This window comes from Jaculus jaculus, chromosome 1 (assembly GCF_020740685.1).
Source record: "Jaculus jaculus isolate mJacJac1 chromosome 1, mJacJac1.mat.Y.cur, whole genome shotgun sequence".
In the NCBI taxonomy this organism is placed as follows: domain Eukaryota; kingdom Metazoa; phylum Chordata; class Mammalia; order Rodentia; family Dipodidae; genus Jaculus; species Jaculus jaculus.
In genome coordinates, this window is record NC_059102.1 from 10883594 (window position 1) to 10906569 (window position 22976).

At 43.0% G+C, this 22976-nt stretch overlaps 1 protein-coding gene across 1 annotated transcript in view; it reads right to left on the reverse strand.

Annotated features, from left to right (window-relative positions):
• Window positions 1-2757: 2757 nt before the first annotated feature.
• Acadsb (acyl-CoA dehydrogenase short/branched chain) overlaps window positions 2758-22976 on the reverse strand; it is a 39740-nt gene continuing 19521 nt past the window's right edge. The window contains exons 4-11 of the mRNA XM_004659272.2: window positions 21459-21665; window positions 20517-20687; window positions 18913-19038; window positions 17324-17416; window positions 14169-14258; window positions 10017-10154; window positions 7571-7670; window positions 2758-6631 (exon numbers count right to left, since the gene is read on the reverse strand). Of these exons, the coding sequence (XP_004659329.2) occupies window positions 6561-6631; window positions 7571-7670; window positions 10017-10154; window positions 14169-14258; window positions 17324-17416; window positions 18913-19038; window positions 20517-20687; window positions 21459-21665 (996 nt within the window). The 3' untranslated portion in view covers window positions 2758-6560. The remainder of the gene's footprint in view (window positions 6632-7570; window positions 7671-10016; window positions 10155-14168; window positions 14259-17323; window positions 17417-18912; window positions 19039-20516; window positions 20688-21458; window positions 21666-22976) is intronic.

The window sequence follows — 22976 nt, forward strand, 5'->3', positions numbered from 1 at the left end:
ATTAGGAAGGCACGAGGCAGGAGAAGGTGGCATCATATTACAACATAGCCAGGAAGCACAGGGTAAAGGGGAAGTGGGGGTCAGGGTAGAAACAGAACCACCCTCAAGGCCACCCCCAGTGACTGACTTCCTCTGTCAAGGCTCCACCTCTGAAGGTTCCATAACCTTCCCAAACAGTGCCAAGAGCTGAAGGCCAGGTCTTCAAACACACGAGCCTGGGGGGACATTTAACATTCAAACTACGGCAGTAAGTTCAGCTCATTTGCACCTACAAATGATACTATGTGTGACTATATTCCTAGCTTGGTTTTCCTCCTCCTTCTCTTCCTTTGTGAGCCAAACTCTACCACTGGGCTACATTTGTGGCTCTACCACCGTTTCTTCAAAATAAATAAATAAATAAATTGTAAAGTTAGGCTTTTTCTTTAGATTGTGAGCTATCTGTACAAATAAAGGCAATTGAACACCCTGGGGACACCACTTGGATTTTTATCATGCTCTTATCATTCTTTGCAACCTAGGATAGCTTTCAGTTATTGCTTCCTTGAAAGTCGAGGAGGTAACATTTTGACCTTCTCTCAGCTCCCCTTTCAGAGCTCTTCCCTTCCCTCCCCCCCTCCCTTCCTCCTTCTTTTCTCTCTCCCTCTTTTTTATTGTGGTATTGGGGATCAAAGCCCAGGGTCTTAAGCATGCCTGGCAAGTGCTCCACCACTGAGATACACCTCCTGTCTCCCAGTCCCTGCCCCACCAGGCTCACTCGTCCTGCAGACCTGCACTCAGCCAGCTTCTGTGAGCCTCATCCGTGAAGGACACTGAACTAAGAGCTGAGCTAACAGAAGGCTCCTTCCCAGCGAACAGCCTACTGACCCCAAGGAATGAAAGTGGGAGGGCCTTCATCGGCCAGGCTTCTCAAGTTTGGATCTCATTCCGGCCTAGTTCCCCTCTCTGTGCTCCATGTTCCTTGCCCGTACAGTGGGACATAAGAGCGCCCATCTCCCTGGTTGCTGTAAATTAGTAGGTGTCAACAGTCTAGAATGATCACTAGCGTGCAGTGAAGCAAGAGGTGTTAGCTATCATTCTAACAGATCTAAAGAACTTGCATAGGCTTGACCTTGGTAACTTTCTACTCAGTGTTTTTGTGAGGCTACATTAATGAAAACAGGAAAAAGGACTCTGAAATGAGTACACATGTAAATTTATCTCCGTACTGGCAATGTAAACCCTACAGTGCCTTGGATATGGCAGCCACTTAAACACACTCCTGAGTGTCAAAACAAAAGCAGAGGACTAATGTCTAGATTGCTAAAATGACACAGGAAATAATAGGAAACAAGCTGAAATCATGTACAGTTTTGGACTGTAGCATATCAGTGAGTAAAAAGTGCACTAGCATAAAATTTCTAAAAGTAATTCTGTGATGCACAGGCATAAACGTCACTGGGATGTGTTGGGAGGGCGCTCTGCAAAGTGGTGCCTCTCTATTCAAAAGCTGCACATGTGGCCATGAGAAAACGTCACCTGGGGGAAAAAAGTTCATCATGAATTTAAACTTGGTCTACATAACAAGACGTCTTCTATGAAAACAAACAAAATTGGCTTACCTGAGAAGTAAGCTGTTGGCACAACAACGGTGTTGTGTCTAGCTTGCAGAGAATACACTACGCTCTGAATTCATCCGTATGTGTAAGAAACAAATGTGCTTTATTTGACTGGAAAAGATCTCTACTTAATTTAGTGCTTTATATTTTCATTCCACATTGAATATTGATTTTGTAACAATGAACACAGTCTGATACATAACATTAAAACAAAACCTTCACTCTATGGAAGAGCAGCATGAATACACTCACAGAGATAATAACTAGTACCCTTCCCGAAATACAGAAAAACAGTGAATCACCACACACAACAGTCTTCACCTCTGATAGCCCAGTTACAGCCTGAGACCTTTGAACATCTGTGCCTGTGCAAGTGACTAGCATATGTAGGCAATGATACTGACCACTTCTGAAATGCTCATTGCCAGGTGAACCTGTAATACAAGCAGAGCAAACCCCAAGCCTGCTGAACAGGGCGGTGCTCCATCAGGGGAGCAAGGCTGCCCCGGAGCAGCACAGCCGCACACGGCCTTTGTCCTCCATGAGGATGCTGGGAGAGCAGCCTGAGCTCCTTTCAAATTCAACTCTCCATGATCCTAAGCACTCAATGGCAATTCATTCACTCACTTTCATATTGTATAGTGACATCTCAAACTATACGCCTGGCAGCAGGGTTGAGGCCAGTGGCACCCACTGAGAATCTGTTCAGGAGCTGGAGAAATGGCTTAGTGGTTACGGCACGTACCTGCGAAGCCTATGGACCCATGTTTAACTCTCAGGTCCCACGTAAGCCAAAGTGACACAAGTGTACATGCTCACAAAGTGGCACAAAGTTCCACTTGCAGTGGCTGGAGGCCCTGGCATGCCAATTCTCTCTCTCACTTTCATGCTTACTCTCGTGTAAAAAAAAAGGTGGGGGGGGGCTTGTCTATTGGGCTTGCCTCAAAAATAAATTGTTGAGTTCTTCCCCTTCTGAGCCCTGTGTCTGCCCCACCCTCACCTGGACAAGCCATAATGGCAGGCGTCAGTGGTGTGCAGCTGGTTCTCCACCACTCCTGCTGATCAAAGGAAAGGTAGCCTTGGGTGAACTACAGGACGCCTTCACAACATCGTCTGCTAAAATGATGCAAGGATTTGCCAACAGAAGGCGGCAAGTGCATATATTAACTGTAAGAGTATAATTTTAATGGTTCTTTGTGGGAAAAATACAAAATGCAATCACAGAATGAGAGCAATATCGGTACTAAATACACAACCAAGATCTGCATGTAGCCGGGGGCTCCGTGACGCCATGCACTAGAACACAGCACGTACTACACACACACTCACGTGTTTCTTATCCTGCGGAAGCAAGTTGCGACTCTGCGTACTGATACTGGCTCCTACTCTGTTATCTGTAAAGCCCACCCCTTCCACATAATCATAGAAATTAAATGTGGCCGAGCCCCCTGTAGGGCACTGCATCCACCCCTGCTTTTCTTATCTGACATCTGTCTTTTTGTTCTAAAAGCCTGGATGAGGGGTTTTCATATCTCCCTATTTGAAAGTCAAGTAGACTTTATCTATTTGGATTCAAAGTCTAAATTTGTCTTATTTCTTCCTAATATTTTAATGTAATTTCTACCTCAATTATATTTATACAACTTTGAATATTTAACTATGATTTGCATTGTAGAAATTAATTTAATTCAATAAACATGAATGTGCACAGCAAAATTACATTGAAAATGTCAGGTTTTCTTAATAAACATTATCCTTTCATTAAAGTACCAAAATGCTTCCATTTTATAGTAATGATTATTTTCAGCAACTGCATAAGCCTCAGAACATTTTTCATGTCTAACTCATGCTGATTTTTCCAAACCTGGGAACTCTCACTTGTCTGCTGTCCCCTCTCCTTTGTGAGGATGCACGCCCTGGAGGGCCTCTCCTCCTAAGTGGGAATCCCTAACACAGAATAGCATCGCAAGGGTATTTTATTTAGCTTTGCCTTATCATCTGTATTATAAAAAATATACTTTTGTCTTCCTAATTATAAAATTATTTATATGAATTACTTTATTTATACTGAATATGCCCCCTTTTTTAAAAATTTATTTGAGAGTGACAGACACAGAGAGAAAGACAGAGGGAGAGAGAGAGAATGGGCGCGCCAGGGCTTCCAGCCTCTGCAAACGAACTCCAGACGCATGCGCCCCCTTGTGCATCTGGCTAACGTGGGACCTGGGGAACTGAGCCTCGAACCGGGGTCCTTAGGCTTCACAGGCAAGCGCTTAACCACTAAGCCATCTCTCCAGCCCTGAATATGCCCTTTTAAACTACCATCTCCTATTCTCTATTCCTCATGAGATTTTAAATTTTTTATTTATTATTTATTTATTTTCTAGGAAGAAAGGGGAAGAATGGGCATACCCAGGCCTCTTGTTACTATAAAAATACTCCAAACATATGCACCATGTTGTATATATTTACTGGGGAAATGAACCCAGGCCAGTACACTTTGCAAGCAAGCACCTCTAACTATCTCCCTAGCCCCTGTCCCACGTGAGATTCTGATGTACTTCCTGATGGTAGCAAAGTATTTTTCTCTTGAGAATTACTGAACTAAAATCCAATTTCTCAATTAATTCCTATTCAGGATAAAGCCCAATAACCAAGTTTGAGGAAACAGTATTTAATTAAGGAAGGAACTGCACTACTGATAAATACATGACAGAATATCACAATATTGAATATTGCCTGATTATTAAGTCAAATTATTTAAACTTTACATTGAAAACAAATGCAGGGACATAATTTTAAAATGACCTGCTGAGCCATTGGCAAAGCACTTGGCTACCGCCAGAGCTAAAAGGTAAGATCCTATTGCTGAAGACACCATAGCCATGGTCACAAGACATTGAGAGACCCTGGAACTGAGAGGGAAACCAGCTCCCTCCTGGTTAGCCCTCATAGCTCTGGAAAATGCTGTGGAAGCTGCTGGAGGACACTGGTTTCCACCAGTCTGAGTAAGCAGGAAATTCTGCAAATTATGAAATCACACAGCTGGGCAAAAGGCACACACCTGTGCCACAGTGGCACACAGCACACACAGGTAACAACTGTTCTTGGATTGGATTTGGGGCCAGTGCGGTGGGAGAGAACGCATCCAAATATTGGGAAATAAGTCAGAATCCCAGGGGCAGGAAACGCCGACTGCACAGAGAAGCTCCGCTCCTCGACTAAGAAGAGTGGGGAGACACACCAGTCTCGGGGACAGCTTCCCCCCTTTAGCCAAGCTGCTCTCACTGTTTTGTTTTGTTTTTGGAGGTAGGTCTCACTCTAGCCCAGGCTGACCAGAACTCACTCTGTAGTCCCAGGCTGGCCTCGAACTCACAGCAGTCCTTCTCCCTCTGCCTCCTGAGCGCTGGGCTTAGAGGTGTGCCACCACACCCAGCTTTGCTTACTTTTGGTTGGAGAATCTGTTTGATCTTACAGATGGTGGAGCACTGGGGAGATGTAGGATACATCAGTACAACAAGAAAAGAAAGTCGACTGCCAACCATGAGATAGGTCACCACTATCACAGCTGCCAGGGCCCAGGAGACGTTGTAGAGGAGGTGGCACCAGAGTACTGCTCTCACTGCTAGCCTGTCAACTATCCCAGGATGACGGTGACAGATACTATGGTCACTCAAATCTCATCAAAGCAAAAATCCAGAGGCTACAGAGATATCAACACTAAATCAGATTTCTAACACACCTGCCAAGGTTCAAGGAACATTGCAAAAGAAGGGGCAGAAAAACTGTAACAGCTGCAAAGTGGGTAGGATTATCCTGAGGTACCCCCAACCAGAGACTGACTGAGGCCTTCAAGGCCCCACAGTGAATACCAGTAACTCCACTGAGGCCCTGAGTGGAATGGGGAAAGGGGAGGAGGGATACAAGAATGTAATTTTTTTTGGTTGGTTTGTTTTTTTTTCCAGGTAGGATCTCACTCTAGCCCAGGCTGACCTGGAATTCACTCTGTAGTTTCAGGGTGACCTCAAACTCTCAGCGATCTTCCTACCTCTGCCTTCCAAGTGCTTGGGATTAAAGGCGTGCATCACCATGCCCAGCCTGCCCTTTTTTTAAAAAAACCCAATTGAAGAAAAAAGACTTGCTGAAGCCGTCATAAAATGCATCTTTCATACAGGTTATTATGGTACCACATTCTATTGATTTACTTGGTTAAAACAATGTATGGGTGTTTTGTTTTGTTGTTGTTGTCAATTATATCAACTAAAAATTGACATTTAAAAAGGCTTTTACTTTTATTTATTTACGTGTGCACACACATGTGTATGTGCATGCATGTGTGCATGGGTGCTCCAGGGCTTCTTGAGGCTACAGATGAATACCACATGCCTGCATATGGGTTTACATGGGTGACTTGGAAGTGAACATGGGTGGGCAGGCTTTGAAAGCAAGGGCCTCTCACCACGGTGCCATCTTCCCAGTCCCCAAAGTTACATCCATATCTTCCACCATTTCTCTGATATTTAGAACTGGAAGTTTTAGAGTTTTCCAAATAAAATTTTATCAGTTTCTACCTCACTTAGCAGCTTACTACGGAATCTATGAGCTACTGAATAGGAGTTGCCAAGTGTAACAATGTTTCTCTGACTCCTGCCACAACAGATATAGTAGGAACATAAAATCATGATTTCTGTAAGTAATACTTTAAATGTCTTCATCTTCTCAAATCCTCACACAGACTCTGAAACTAGCATGATAACAAATGTGTATAGAAGTTTAAAACCCATTTTGGAGAAAATATGAGATTTCTTCCCAAATTTTAGAAACAATCTCCTGTGCTTAAGAAGACTGGAAAAGAGAAATGAGCAAATGATGCACCCAGCGACAGGAAATAGGGCCATGCTCCGGAGCTTGTCCCAACAAGGCACAGTTGAAAAGAGAACACCAGTGACAGCGAGGAGAACATCAGTACTCTGCCCTGATGTGCTTTGCAATGGTGTTCAGCTGGATGTTGGAAGCACCTTCGTATATTGTGCCTGAAACAAAGGGGAACAAAATGAATCATCAGGAGTGGACCACAGTTAAAAGGGCCGCACAAGAAGTACGCCCTTGCCAGGCGTGGTGGCGCATGCCTTTGATCCCGGCACTCGGGAGGCAGAGGTAGGAGGATCGCCGTGAGTTTGAGGCCACCCTGAGACTACACAGTGAATTCTGGGTCAGCCTGGGCTAGCGTGAGACCCTACCTCAAACAACTAAAAAAGAAAAGAAAAGAAAAGAAAAAGACAAATATGCCATATGCCCCATAACCGCTCCCGCTGTATTTGATTTAAAATTACTATGGGAACCTCACTCAACATCCCTGGACACAGAACACTAGGCAAAGTGTGACAGAGTTAATTTGCCATTTCATTTGTAGATGTCCTGAGTTAGCTCAAGACTTTTTAGTTCATAAGAGACAAGGCACAAGCTGGAACTGTCACTAAGGACGAAGCAGCTTTCAGAGCTGCTCTGTTTACTTTCCTTGCTGGTAGTGGAGTTTAGACCACTCGGGCTTGCGGGGGCACACTCGGGTATGCGGGGAGGGGGTACACTCGGGCTTGCGAGGCACACGGGCATGCGGGGGCACACTCGGGCATGCTCAGGCACTTGGCTTCTGTAATTACACTGCTACTTCAAAGAACAACGTTAAACTACACTAGTCATAAATTTTAATTTTAGTAAAAAGAAAAATTAAGATAGTGAACTTTGTTGCAAATGCCTACAGGAACATTTTGAGGAGGAAATTTGATGCTTTTAAAAATATAAATCCCGTTTTCTGGCAGGAAGAAGCAGTGTTTAAAACTTCAACCAAAAGGAAAGTCAATAAACACACTGAAAAGATTTAAACTACCTTGCCTAGGTGCCAGCAATATAAAACTGACTAATACAAAAGCTACCATGGCAAACAAATCGAGGTAAGAGGGAAGTGCACTTACCAATCTTTGAGTCCCGGAAGAACTTCTCCACAGGGCAGTCTTTGGTGTAGCCGACTCCGCCCATCCACTCAATGCATTTACTCGTGGTCAGTCCGGCAACCTACCAGTGGCAGCAGCACAGCACACAGTAAACCACGGAACGAGGGCATCAGAAACATTCGGTGACATAGGCTTAGCAAGGCAGACTCACTACTGTCCACAAACATCCTATTAATTCCCAGAATTCTTTTAAAAAATAAAAAGAGGGCTGGAGAGATGGCTTAGTGGTTAAGCGCTTGCCTGTGAAGCCTAAGGACCCCAGTTCGAGGCTCGGTTCCCCAGGTCCCACGTTAGCCAGATGCACAAGGGGGCGCACGCGTCTGGAGTTCGTTTGCAGAGGCTGGAAGCCCTGGTGCGCCCATTCTCTCTCCCTCTGTCTTTCTCTCTCAAATAAATAAATAAATTAATTAATTAATTTTAAAAATATTTAAAAAAATTTTAAAAAAATATTAAAAAAAATAAAAATATAAAAAGAAACCAGAGTGCTCTTCACACTTAGACTTGCCGGCAGGCATCCTTTATTAGTAACATTTCTGGAGGGGCTCTTTGCCCTGTATACTCTTGGGGGGGAGCAGCACCACCCCTTTGATCCTAGGGGTCATTTAGAGCTAGACATTAGACCAACAGGCAAGAAGCCTGTAACACGAACAGGACAGAAGGGCTTGTCAGAAAAGCTGCTGAGGGGCTAGCCAGGTGGCTTAGTGGTTAACACATTTACCTGCAAAGCCAAAGGACCTCGGTTCAAATCCCAGGAACCATGTAAGCTAGATGCATAAGGTGGCACATGCATCTGGAGTTTGTTTGCAATGGCTGGAGGCTCTGATGTGCTCATTCTCTCTCTGTCTCTCTGCCTTTCTCTTTGTCTCTCTTTCTCACTCGCTCTCAAATAAATAAGTAAATAAAATATTTTAAAGAAAAGCTGCTGTGACTAGGTGACTATTTGAGTAAACAGCTCAGCTGAGACCCAATGTACCAGGTAGAACATGTCAACCTAAGGCACACGCACAAGGGTTCCATGGGGACAAGGAGCCCACTGGCCTCAGGGAGCCACCAGACAGCCCTGGGCTGGGGTCGGGGGAGTGGGAGAAGATAGTGGGGGTGCACTCAGGCCTCAGAGGATAGGCCACTGACGCTGTAATGGTGGAGCCTAATGCCCAAAATGAAATGTGCTACCTTTGCAGCTGGGATTAATTTAAAGACTTAAGAAAAGATAATCCTGGACTATCTGGGTGGGGTCAATGTAATCACAACAGTGCTTATAAAAGACTGAGGGAGGCCAGACAGTCAGTCACTGACTGCAGTATGACCACAATAACAGGAGGCAGCCAGCTAGAGATCTGAGTGTGCGACACTGTTGGTCACAAAGGCGGATGAAGGGACTACGAGCCAAAAGGGATATAAGCATCCTCTGGGACTGGAGGACTCTCCCCCGGAGCCTCCACAAGGTGGCTCTGCCAGCACTTTCATGTGTCTCTGTGAGGTCCACTTCACACCTCTGGCCTCCAAAAGTGAGAGCTAATAGAATTGTACTGTTTCAAGACACTAAATTTTGGAGAATTTGTTTGCCATAGCAGGGATGGGAAGCTAACACTAAAGCTTCCTGTGTTGTGAGAAGCCGGTGCAAGGCTCAGAAGGACTTCAAAGACACGGAGGAGACAGCAACAGTGACCACGAGAGCAGGCACGTGACAGAAGTGGGGGGTCGATGGCGCAGCTCAGATGGGCAGGTGCAGGGACAGAAACAGGAATATACACTCCAGACATCTTTTAGGTGTAGAATTCAGATGAATAAACTGATGATGGGTTTGATGTGGAGGATAATGGAAAAGGTGTCAAAGTGACTCTCCTGTTTCTGGCTGGTGTGCTGGGTAGGAGGTAGAGCAGAGGTTGAGTATATTAGTTAGAACTCACAAGGGAAGCTGGAGAGGTTAATGAAAGTTTCAGTAAACATCAGACATGCTGCCAAGCGTGGGAAACACATGCCTCATGATCTGAGCAAATTTTCCAGCCAAAGCTTGATGTGTATCATTGCGAACGCCCATGTGGGAGCAGAAAATAGCAGAGGTAGAGTCTGTTCTGGGGTTTGAAGTCTCATCTGCTCCTACACGACATCTCTTCCATGGCGCTCACTCTGCCTCATCTCAGATCACGGGTCTGAGGCAGTGAGGCGCCTCCGTGGGCCTGGGGGTGGGGGCGGGTGGTCAACCCGAGCTGACTAGTCATAGGAGAGTGCGACCGCACAGAGAAAACACTTTCCTAGTGCAGCTCACCTTTCCACTTTCTACTTTAAGACAAGAGAATCCACAGTCTCACCTTGAAAGACAGCCTAAGCTCAATCAACATGCCTGAGTGAAAAGAGTAAAGAGCCTATGTATGAAAAGCAGTTCCTTATTATTATTATTTTTTACCTCAGATGCATAGTATTTGGCCATTGATGCTTCTTTTATGAATGGCTTTCCTGCTTCTACAAGCCTAACAGCATTGTATGTTAGCAATCTTGCAGCTTCCAGTTGAGTAGCCACTTGAGCCACTTGGTGTTGGAGCCCCTGTAAAATTCAGGCCCACATTAGAGAATAACGTTCCTAAAGTACAACTTACCTTTAAGTCCTACTGAGATACGTAATATTGACAGACTCAAAATCTACCCCAGGGCTGTAGAGATGGCTCAGCAGTTAAGGTGCTTGCCTACAAAGCCCAAGGACCCAGGTTCAATTCCTCAGTACCCACATAAACCCAGATGCACATGGTGGCACATGTGTCTGGAGTTCATTTGCAGTGGCTAGAAACCCTGTCATGCCCATCCTCCCCCTCTCTCTCTCTCCTATAAAATAAATAGAAAACTCTATCCCAAAGAAATTCACATCCATTTCTTTTAAATACTTTAAAATATACAATCTAAGATGAAATAAAGCTGGCTGTCATAGTACACATTTTTAATCTCAGCACTCAGGAGACAGACAGGAAGATCAGTATGAGTTTGAGGCCACCTTGGCTGCAGAATGAGTTCAGGCTGACCTGGGCTAGTGTGAGATCATGCCTTAAAAAGAAAAAAAAAAGCCAGGTATGGTGGCACATGCCTTTAAACCCAGCACTTGGGAGGCAGAGGTAGGAGATCACCATGAGTGAGTTCAAGGCCACCCTGAGACTACATAGTAAATTCCAGGTCAGCCTGGACTACAGTGAGACCCTACCTCGAAAAACAAACAAAAACAAAAAAGCCAGGTGTGGTGGTGCACACCTTTAATCCTAGCACTTGGGAGGCAAAGGTAGGAGGATCACCATGAGTTCAAGGTCACCCTGAGATGACAGAGTGAATTCCAGATCAGCCTGGACTAGAGCGAGACCCTACCTTGAAAAACAAACAAAAAACCTAAAAACTACCACACAATAGGTAAATAAAGTGAAATAATTCACTATGGATATTGTTGAATCTTAGAAAAATTTAAATGGTCATATAACTCTTCATATTCTGTTAAGATTTAAGTAAGTTATCACAAAGTTAGGTTCTAAAACTTGACTCCTATGTATAATCATTATTTTCAATCCTGTTTATGATCAAAATTGAGATTAGGGCTCAAGAAATGGCTTAGTGGTTAAGATGCGTGCCTGCAAAGCCAAAAGACCCATGTTCAATTCCCTAGGACCCATATAGAGCCAGATGGACAAGGGGGTGCACACATCTGGAGTTTGTTTGCAGCGGCTGAAGGGCCTGGTGGCCCACTCTCTTTCTCTCTCTCTCAGATAAATAAAGAAAAATTAAATATTAAAAAATGAAATGAAACTAAATTCCAGCAGAGCAAAACTTTCCAAATAAGTAGAAATTAAAAGAATGGGGCTGGGGCTGGGGCTGGAGAGACTGCTTAGTGGTTAAGGCACTTGCTGGCAAAGCCAAAGGATCTTGGTTCAATTCCCCAGGACCCACATAAGCCAGATGCACAAGGTGGCACACATGTCTGGAGTTCGTTTGCAGTGACTGGAGGTCCTGGCGTACCCATTCTTTCTCTCTGCCTCTTTCTGTCAAATAAGTAAATATTTAATTTTTTTTTTTAAATGGGGCTGGAGAGATGGCTTAGTAGTTAAGGCACTTGCCTGGGAATACTAAGGTCCTAGGTTCTATTCCTCCGAAGCCAACCGAGTAAGCCAGATGTCCATAGTGGCACATCTAGAGCTTGTTTACAATAGCTAGAGGCCCTGGTATGCCCATTCTCTCACACACTCTCTAATAAATAAATAAAATATTTAGAAATGTAGAAGTTATCTCTTTTTAAAGAATAACGGGAAAGTCGCTGTCACCTGACATTTTAGGCACTTAGGTGCCACTGCCATCTCAACAACAGCTGAGCGAGACTACGAATGTGCGCGCTTACAAACAGCCGGCTGAGCTGGGCACAGTGGAGCATGCCTGCAACCGTCAGTATTTGGGAGGCAGAGACAGAAGGATTGCTGTAGGTTTGAGGTCAGCCTGGGCTATAGCAAGACCATGTCAAAAACTGACTGCTGCTTCCACAGTGCATAAACCACAACCCCATAGGGATACCTGCATCCATACTGAGGAGGGACCCCAACAGAATGGGGGCAGGGATGAGGGAAGAGAGGGTACCAACAGATGACGTATCCTACAAAATATGTTGTTAATAATAATAATCATAAAAAGCCAAAATAATTTGCTAGAAGTACAAGGATTGATGTTCATTAGACTGAATGCTTCTTATGCCTAAGTTATATATCACTCATGATATTACTGAGTACCTCCATATGCTGTGTAAGTCAGTGAAGGTACCACACTGACTATTACAATCAGAATTCCTTGTCCTCAATGATTTTGAAGTCCAGTAGTAATAATTTTAATAATGTGTGAAGAAGGCAATTACTCAATAATCCCAATAATGTCCCTTTTCGACAAAAAAGAAGGATAAACTGGAAAAAATAGCACCATTTGAAAACATCCTGTACATTCTTTTCTTTCTATAATACTTGATATTCACAAAAAAACTGCCACAAAGCATCTTGATAAACTGAACACCCACAGCCTCTGCACAGAGAAAATACATTCCCTTATGACAGCTGCTTTGCTGAAGGTGTCCCAGTACCATGACTGAGTCAGAGCCTCGCACATGCTATGAGGCTCTCCACCACTGAGCTACAGCCCTCAGCACACTGGTGGATGGAATCCTTTTAGGAAAAGAAACTTGGGCCAGGCGTGGTGGCACACACCTTTAAATCCAGCACTCAGGAGGCAGAGGTAGGAGGATCGCTGTGAATTCGAGGCCACCCTGAGATTAAATAGTAAATGCCAGGTCAGCCTGGGCTACAGCGAGACCCTACCTCAAAAAACCAAAAAAGAAAGAAAGAAATTTGGAAATCAAATTCATCAATTTTTATTTATTTTTCTTTTTTCTAATTTCTGTTTTTACACAGTCTGCTATATACCCCTGACTGGCCTAGAACTTGCTGTGTAGCCCGGGCTGGCCTCAAACTCCTGGTAGTCCTCCTGCCTCAGCCTCCCAAATATCAGGATTCTAGGTGTGCAACACCAAGCCTGGCAAATTAATTAATCTTATACTTTCTGACTAATCCTTGTTGTGTCAAACTTGACATCCTTTCTTACCCTGATGTTATTTCTTTTTTCTTTTTTTGAGGCAAGCCCATCAGACTGGCCTTTTTTTGTATGAGAGAGACAGGCAAAAATAGAGAGAGAACTGGCATGCCAGGGCCACCAGCCACTGTGATTGAGCTCCAGACGTGTGCGTCACCTCGTGCAAACGTGCGACCTTGTGCATGCGTCACCTTGTGGGTCTGGCTTAAGTGGTACCTGGGGAGTCAAAGATGGGTCCTAGGCTTTGCCAGCAAGTGCTTTAACCACTAAGCCATCTCTCTAGCCCTGTTACCTGTTATAAAAATGTTAAACTTGCTTTTTCATATGATCTTTTGATACATGGAATCTACTTGTGACATATGGTAGAAAGTGGGGATAGTTTCATTTCCCACATGGAGAGAACATGCCTACTCTGTGATCTACAAGGCCTGATCTAGCGTGTGTCACAGCACGTGTCAATCTGTATACATGCATGGGCCTTTCTTGCCTTTCTGCTTTTGCCTATCAATTTGCCCATTTTTATGCTGTTATCACTGATCTTGTGATTTCCTATGGCTTGTCATGTGGAATCAGAGATTTGGATTGTTTTGCAAAGCACCTTGAGTTTCATTAAATCTATAGTCATCACCCATGTATCTATTACAATGATCACATAAGGTGCAACAGGGTCAGAAAATTGGCAGTCTTGTCTCCTGCTCTTAAAAAACAAAAACAAACAAACAAACAAAAAAACCCTCACTGCAGTTGACTACTGATTCCCTAGCTGTGCAGTGAATCCAGCATGGCGCAGAGGGCATGCTCAAACACCAGCTGCACGCGCAACTGGCAGCAGTCAGGAAGAACACGCCTGGAGCTTTCCTCCTCCCAGTAAAGTGCCCTCGAGAGATCTCTGCTGCATCGCCACAGCTCTTCATGGACAGCAAGAAAGAAGGCCCAAGACAGCAGAAGGAGCTCAGTTATGTACCTGAAAGTCAAATATGCGTTTGCCAAACTGCATCCTTTCTTTCATATATGGGATAGTATAGTCAAAACAACCTTGGGCCAGTCCCAGCATCTGTAAAAAAAAAAAAAAAAAGAAAGAAAAAGAAAAAGAATTTCTTAATTTGTACAAGTTTCTTTTTACTTACCAAGTTATTAATTAGTTTCACAGGGAGACTGAACAGGCCGGGGAAGCATGAGAGCTACAGAGCTACCACGTTGGTGAGGCGCGCCGAGTGTTAGCAATGCACTTCCAGCCACGGTCCTTGTGGGTGTGGCTTCCCGTAACGAGGGGACAGCGTGCAGGGACTGGTGCACGTGAGCGAGTTGAATGCAGGGCGGAGGTGAAGCTCCACACGGCTACAGCTCTATAACCAGGCACAGAACAGTACTGACGACAGAATGTGGGGTGTCACGCATGTTAGGCAAACGCTACCACTGAGCCTCATTCCCAGGCCTCAAAGGCCATTTCTTAATCTTTGACTTTCCTGGCTATTTATATGTGATTAACAAGAGCTTCAACTGAGGGGGTATTAGAACCTAAGAGGAGGGGAGATGGCTCAGCAGTGGGCAGTGCTTGATCAGAAGGCCTGCTGGCCCAGGCCTGGACCACGGAAAGTCAGCTACGATACACTGAGTGGTGCATGCATCTGGAGTTCATTTGCAGGGGTAAGCGGCCCTGGTGTGCCCATACTCACTTACTAACTCACTCTCTCCTTGAAAATAAATAAATAATAAAATATTTAAAAGAGAACCCAAAAGAGCAGTGCTACCCATCTCTGGCTGTGCAGTATTGTCATTAGGAGAACTCAGTAAAAAAGAAATACAGGCACCTGGTGTAACCTCAAGAAACAGCAACTAAATCCAAACTGGCCTAAGTGTCATCATAAAACCTGCTTGAGGGGCTTCATGCGGCCAGGTTCAGGACGAGCGAAGGAGGGCGTCTGAGGAGACAGAGGGGATGCCTGAAGCACAAGTGAGGAGGTGTGGGCAGTTTCAGCTGCTTCCAACTTCCATGTCTACCCAACGACCCATGCTGAGAAATGTTTTCCCCATCTCAACGCTAGGGAACCGTTAAATTACTACCTAACTACATCAAACAGTGTAGGTTTGAGAAAAAGGGGAAAAAAATCAATAGTTAAAGCTTTTGGGGGAAATGCCCACAAATTTATCAATATTTCATTAGCGTTCATTCACATTTTCTTTTCTTTTCTTTTCTTTTTTTCATTTTTTTTTCTTTTTTCAAGGTAGGGTCTCACTCTGGCTCAGGCTGACCTGGAATTCACTATGTAGTTTCGGGGTGGCCTTGAACTCACGGTGATCCTCCTACCTCTACCTCCCAGGTGCTGAGATTAAAGGCATGCGCCACCATACCCAGCTCACATTTTCTTTTAGTCTTTATTTAGAACTCTCTAGTGAACAGAAGATAATACTAAAAATTAAAGGAAAAAACTCCCACACACCCCAAATTAAAATGAGGCAGCACGTTCACTGTATTTGTGGCTCTTGAGATAAGATGATGCCACTTCACGCTTCCAACCAGAGTTTAAAGTATGCACATAATAGCTGATCTTGACAGGAAGATTGCATTTGCTTCTATATCAGCCTCTCACGTCCTGGGATCACAGGTGTACTACAATGCTTCTGGCTTCAACACTGAAATTTCAGCTAGGAATCAAAACAGGCTTCTCCGCCTCAGTAAAATATTTACACTTTAAATCATGAAGAACCAAATTTTCTAACTGTAGGGTTTCAAGGAACAACGACTTTAGCTCACTCTGTTCTGTGTGCCTTTACCTTTAAAAGGCATCCACTGAGACACAGTAACTACCTGACCTTAACTTTTCATTAGGTTATAAGATAACTTGGAGTAATTAAAGGCAAAGTCATGGATTTTACAGCCAGAACATCTATATTATTTATATGTCTGGGAACAATGAGGAACAATACTGTAGCTTTTAATGTCATACCTAATGAACTTAAATCACAGGAAAACTTTAAAAAGGATAGGTATGCCAATATCCTTCAGTAGAATCCTGTCTTGCTGTGTGGAAAACTTGCGTTCAGATCCAAGGATAGTTTGTTGGGCTGGAGGCATGGCTCAGTGGTACAGCAGGTGCTTGCCATGTTTGCGGGCCTGGGTTTAGTTCCCAGCACCAAACAAACAAACCAACAACAACAACAAAAAACCAGCTTGTTGACAAACTAACATCAGAGCAAAAAAAAAAAAAAAGTCGAAATAATCCAAGAATTAACCATTTCAATGTCTAATATAAATCAATATATGTTAAAATCTAAAAGTTGTAAGTTCTTAAACTTTAGATACTAAAAATAAATACATCCTACAAAGTGACATAATTTATAACACATCCAAAGACCTTACTCATTTTGTTAATCTAGAAAATAAGTGATATCATTTAATACAAAAATATATATTTTAAATGGGAAATTTGGTTAAAAAAATCAAATAGGTCTCAGCTTACATATCTATTTAGTTGTGGATATTTTTCATGTGCCACCAAAAAACTGCAACTTTCACACACAAAATATTAAGCAATAGGTGCTAGAGAGATGGTTCACTGGTTAAAGACAATTTCTTGCAAAACCTGATGACCTGGGTTTGAGACCCTGGCACAAAGTGATGCAAGCATCTGATGTTAGTTTGCAATGGCAAGAAGCCCTGGCATGTCCACATCCACATTCACTCACTCACTCACTCATTCACCTACTCTCAGTGCTTGCAAAGAAGAAAAATATTAAGCAATAAATCTTTCATTATCTAGAAATTAGGGATCCTTACATAATAATTATTTTTAATTTAAAAAAATCTCTGAAAGAATAAATTTCAGGTTTTACCATATTGAATTCATAATGTATTTTAGGATTTGTTGGCTTGGGTACTAGATAATGCTTGAATGTTCTCAAAGCAGAAAAACTGCTATCACTAAGCCATTGGTTTGCCTGATACTTACATAATTTACCAAAGTGGAATATGAAATAATACAAATCTCTTCTTTCCCTCATGTAAGGTCAGGGTGCCACCTTGTGGTCACAAATTTCCAGATACTCCCTGGTCTTACTCTACTTTTTCATTTCTATTTTAATTGGCCTACACAGTGGAAGAGCTCAAAGTTTACTTACCTGTGCAGCAATTCCTATTCTACCTTCATTAAGACTTCCTATGGCATATTTATAGCCATGGCCAACCTGGCCCAAGACATTGGCCTCTGGAACCTGAAAACATAAGTGCATATTTATTGCCCAATTTAATTTTACCTAACTCATTTTTGTTATTTACATATATACCACAATCATGTACACACACATTTCTGTGACTGCACACATCCAGAGCTGTGTGATGCTGCGCCATCACAGCACTTACTCGACTCCAGTGCGACTGCCTCACTGCATCCCCTCGCCCAAGCTGCTCACTCTCCCACCCCCAGAGCCCATCACTGGCCAATGAAGGGATCAACTGCAGAAAAAGGAAATCTTAAAGTACTTGGTGGTGCCCACCTTTATCCCAGCACTTGGGAGACAGAGGCAGGGGGATTGCTGTAAGTTCAAGACCAGCCTGGCTAGAGTGAGACCCTACCTTGAAAACAACAAAACTTGTCCAGAATATAAGTAACAATTTTACTCTGATTCTTGTTTGTACAGTAATACTGTGAGATAATTTATTAGAAACTCCAAAAAACATGAAGTTCTTTCAAAAGCAACTATAACAAACCTTTCTGTTGTTAAGGCAATTCCTCCTTAGGAAAATCTTCTGAGAGGTAGAAGGTGTGTGTGTGTGTGTGTGTAAAACAAAAGGAAAATGGAGCAAGAAAACAGTCTACAGTGCTTCCTCTAGGAATGGAAAAAAAAAAAAACACCTACCCTTACTTAAACATGGTCAGTAGAGCAGGAGTGGGCAAAATGGAAGGCAAACGAGGGTGAGAAGGTCAGCTGGGAGAAAACAGCCAAAGTGTTAGGTGTGCCGGTGACACCTCTTCGCTGTGGGCAGCTGGCACTCTTGCTTTGTGGGACCCTGCCTGGTGGCTTTCCCCTCTCACTGAGAAACATCCCCACCTTGTGGCCATCGTTACACTGCACCTGACTTCCCTCTGTGGAGCAGAATTTGGTTAAGTACAGCCCAGAGGGTTCAGAAGCGTGTGAGCTGTACTGGTTCCTTTGCTCTGTTTTTTCTTTTCTGATGGCCGTATGTTTGTTGGGCATGCCCTCTACCACTGGGCTACATCTTCAAAAAAGATGTTAGCTGTACAGAGAGAGAGAGAGACAGAGAGAGAGAGGAAAGGAGGGAAGAGATACCAATTTCTGGCAACTGCTCCCAACACCAGAGGCTGAGCAGAAAGGTTTTCACTTTGGGGATGTCCTAGGACAGACCCAACCTTCTGAGACTGGGACATGGCACTGTCATCTACAAAGTCCAGGCTGGGGAACTGTGAAACCAAGTTATGAAAACAGGCACTAATCACATCTCATCGTGTTTTAGGCAGATTCATGGTTCTGTGCCAGGCTGCATTCATAGCTGTCCTGTAGACCTCGGGTGGGACACCCTGCGTGAAAAATACCGTTGGTCATGACAACCAAGGCTCTGACGATGACTGCACAACTTTCCAGGGCACGCCCATCACGATTCACTGCTGTGATACCTCCCGTACAGGTCAGTGGTTCTATCCAAAGCTTGTTTCTCATCAATCTTTTATCGAATGTTCTAGAATACTCACCTTGACATTTTCAAATGTTAACTGGCAGGTAGAAGAAGCTCTGATCCCCAGTTTGTTTTCATGCTTTCCTATGTGAAGACCTTCTGTATCACGATCTACCACAAAGCAGGTGATTCCTCTATAGCCCTGAAAAGAGTTAAATGCTGGGCTGGAGAGATGGCTTAGCGGTTAAGGTGTTTGCCTGTGAAACTAAGGACAAAGGTTCAATTCCCCAGTACCCATGTAAGCCAGAAACACAGGTGGCTCATGCATCTGGAGTTCATTTGCAGTGGCTGGAGACCCTGGCACACCCATTCTCTCTCTCTGTTTGCCTCTTACTATCAAATAAATAATATTTTTTTAAAGTTAAGTGCTATTACCACATGGACTTTTAAGTCTTTGTTTATAGGAATGAAAATAAACAAAACTGAAATGGACTTAAGGACTCTGTTGTAATGCGTGCATTACACAACATGGATGACTGGAAGACATTAGCTGCTACATTAAAAACCTGACCATTGGGCTGGAGAGATGGCTTAGTGGTCAAGATGTTTGCCTGCAAAGCCAAAGGACCTCAGTTCAATTCCCCAGGACCCATACAAGCCAGATGCACAAGGTGGCACATGTGTCTGCAGTTCATTTGCAGTGGCTGGAGGCCCTACCATGCCCATTCTCTCTCTCTCTAATAAGTAAATAATAAAATTTTTAAAACCCTTACCATTGCTTTAACTCTGTCAGAAACTACAGCGAGGATTAAAATTATTGCCATAATGAGGCATATTCTCATGAGAACCCAGATTAGTTCAATTAGATGTTTTAGTGAAAAAACAAAAATATAATGTAATTACTATTTTGTGACAAATCTGTTTTCTATCTGAATATTAAAAAAATGTATTCTCAGGCTGGAGAGGTGACTCAGTAGTTGAGATGCTTGCCTGCAAAGCCTAACAGCTTGGGTTCAATTCCCCAGTATTCAGATGCACAAGGAGGTGCATGCATCTGGAGTTCATTTGCAGTGGCTGGAGGCCATCGTTTTTTGTCTATCTTCTCTTGATCTCTCCCTGCTTGCAAATAAATTAAAAAAAAATTCAAAAACATTCTTAAATATTCCTATAAGTAAATGTACTAGGTAGGTACTAGATAGAAAATTTGAAATTTTATTAAAGACTAGTTCCCTATGTAACATATTTAGATATAAATAATAAACAGTCCGTGTAATTAATAACTGTGTTAACAATATTTATTAATTTATTTCTTTAAGAGAGAGAGAGCAAGAGCAAGAGAACTGGGCACCAGGGCCTCCAGCCACTACAACTGAACTCTAGATGCGTGCACCACCTTGTGCACATGTGCAGCATTGTGCGTGCATCACCTTGTGTGTCTGGCTTACATGGGAGCTGGGGAGTTAAACATGGGTCCTTGAACTTTGCAGGCAAGTGCTGTAACAGCTAAGCCATCTCTCCAGCCCACAATATTTATTTTAGATTAAAAGTGAAAAGATGATCGCTTAAGTCTCACAGAACAAAGAACGTAAGCCTAGTTCCTAAAAAATGGAAATGGAAGGAAGATAAGAAAAAAGAGAAAAGATAGAAGTAAGGAGGGAAGAATTATTTTTTTAAGCTTACAGTGGAAGGATCCACATTTGCGAAGACCAGGAAGATCCCTGCCTGTTCAGCATTGCTGATCCACATCTTTGACCCATTGATGACATAATAATTTCCATGTTTATCAGCTCTGGTCTTCAATGCAAAAGCATCACTACCAGCCCCAGCCTCAGAAAGGCAGAAGCTTCCTACCTATACACGTGAGGAAAAAAATTCAAATAATAATTACATTTACACTTTGCATAATAAATTCTTAGGAAAAAATGAGAACACTTGTAAATCAAGCCTATGGCTACTTTTCAAAAAAGATGTATATTTACCAAAATAGTAGTCTGACAATACCTGTTTACCAAAAGCACCTTACTATTTGTCTAAGACAAATTTGAGGACTTAGCACAAGCTTGCAGAGTTCACACCTATAATCACAGCACTCAGGAGGCTGATACAGGAGGGCTGATGCAATCCAAGGCCAGCCTGCACTACCGAGCACGGCTCTTTCAAAGCACCAGGCAAAAAGAATACATACTTTGGTTTACTTAAGTGTGGTAATTACAGTAGAAAGTCAGCGCAATGTAAATGAAGTCATCAACAAAGGTACTGGAAAATAAAATTGGAACAAAACGGATTTTTTCTTTTTGAGACAGGTTTTCCTTATATACCCCAGGTGGCCTCAAACTAGAGATCCTCTTGCTTAGCCTTTGAGTCGTAGGGTTATAGGTGGGCACTGCCACACCCGGCTGCAAAGGCAATCACTTATCTGATGGTCATTCCCTGAATTTTCCAGTGGCAAATGAGAGACAGAATTTATCTTCCTAGTAGCATTAAGCTACTGAGCACTGTGTGATTGACTGGTGATGCTGCAGCGTGGTCTGGAAGGAAACTAAAAGTCAAAGCTGTGTTATGCTTTCCTGGAGATAACGTAAACTTAGACCAGATCCACCTCAACCTGTCATCTCAACTTACTTTTTCTGTAACCAGCTTAGACAAATAGGTGGCCTTTTGTTCTTCTGTTCCATGCTTTTTAAACAGGTTGTTAATCACCGTGTTCTGGATGTCACAGAGGAGAGCCACAGACGCGTCCACTTTGGCCAACTCCTCTATCGCTGAGATCGAGGAAAAGAACGAAGCTCCTGTTCCCCCGTACTTCTCATCTACGTCAATACCCATCAGCTAAGGAAGGAGAGAAAAAGATGAAGGAAGCTGCTTTTTTCTTTTCTAGTATGATATATATATATATATTTTACTATAAATGTTTTAGGTGGGCACAGTTGTACCTAACACCAGTTTTTCAAGGTAGGGTCTCACTCTGGTCCAGGCTGTCCTGGAATTAACTATGTAGTCTCAAGGTGGCCTAGAATTCACAGTGATCCTCCTATCTGTGCCTCCAGAGTGCTGGGATTAAAGGCATGCACCACCATACAAGACTTCCTCTTATTACAGTTTTGTTCTTAAGAATATATTTTTATGTTACTGTTTTTACCAGTCACCTTACCTTTGTAAAACATGGTGCTAACATTTTCCATGATTATAAAAAATATCCCATGGTAATATCCTCCCCCCCCCCACTTTCCCCTTTGAAATTCCATTCTCCATAATATTACCTCCCCATCTCAATCATTCTATTTACATATATACAATACCAACCTATTAAGTACCTCCCTTCCTTTCTCTTCCCTTTATGTCTCCTTTTTAACTTACTGGTCTCTGCTACTAAGTATTTTCCTTCTCATGCAGAAGCCCAATCATCTGTAGCTAGGATCCACATATGAGAGAGAACATGTGACGCTTGGTTTTCTGGGCCTGGGTTACCTCACTTAGTATAATCCTTTCCAGATAGGAAGCTGCTTTTTATACTGGGACACTTCTTATGAGTAAAAGCTCAAAATAAATTATAACTATTTATATTATGAAGGGCTTCACCCATTCTGGGCAAACACTCCACCACTGAGCTCAGTTCTCAGCTTTCAAATGTTGTATGTAGGGACAGGAGAGATGATTTAGCAGTTCAGGAGCTTGCTTACAAAGCCTAAGAACTCAGGTTTGATTCCCCAGGACCCATGTTAGCCAGATGCACAAGGTGGCACATGAGTCTGAAGTTCATTTGCAGTGGCTGGAGGCCCTGATGTGCCCATTCTCTCCCCCCTCCCACCTTTTTCTCTCTCTCAAATAAATAAATTTTAAAAATGTTGCTTGTATATTTTAATTGATTTAGGTATTTTGCTACTAGTAACAAAAATCTTTAAGAGAACCAATATATTTTTGAGAAAGATAAAATTATATGCTATAACTACTTTTTTATTTTGGGTTTCAGAAAATAAATAAAATGCTCTCAAGAATAACAGAGGGAATAAGAAAATATAAGTATGCTCTGCTGGCCTTTCTTGCTAAGAACTGCATGGGAAGTCTTGATCTTTCAACACAACCCTTCCATTGATTTAGGCAATGTGAAAGCACAAGAAAGTGACTCACTCTCAGGGCATG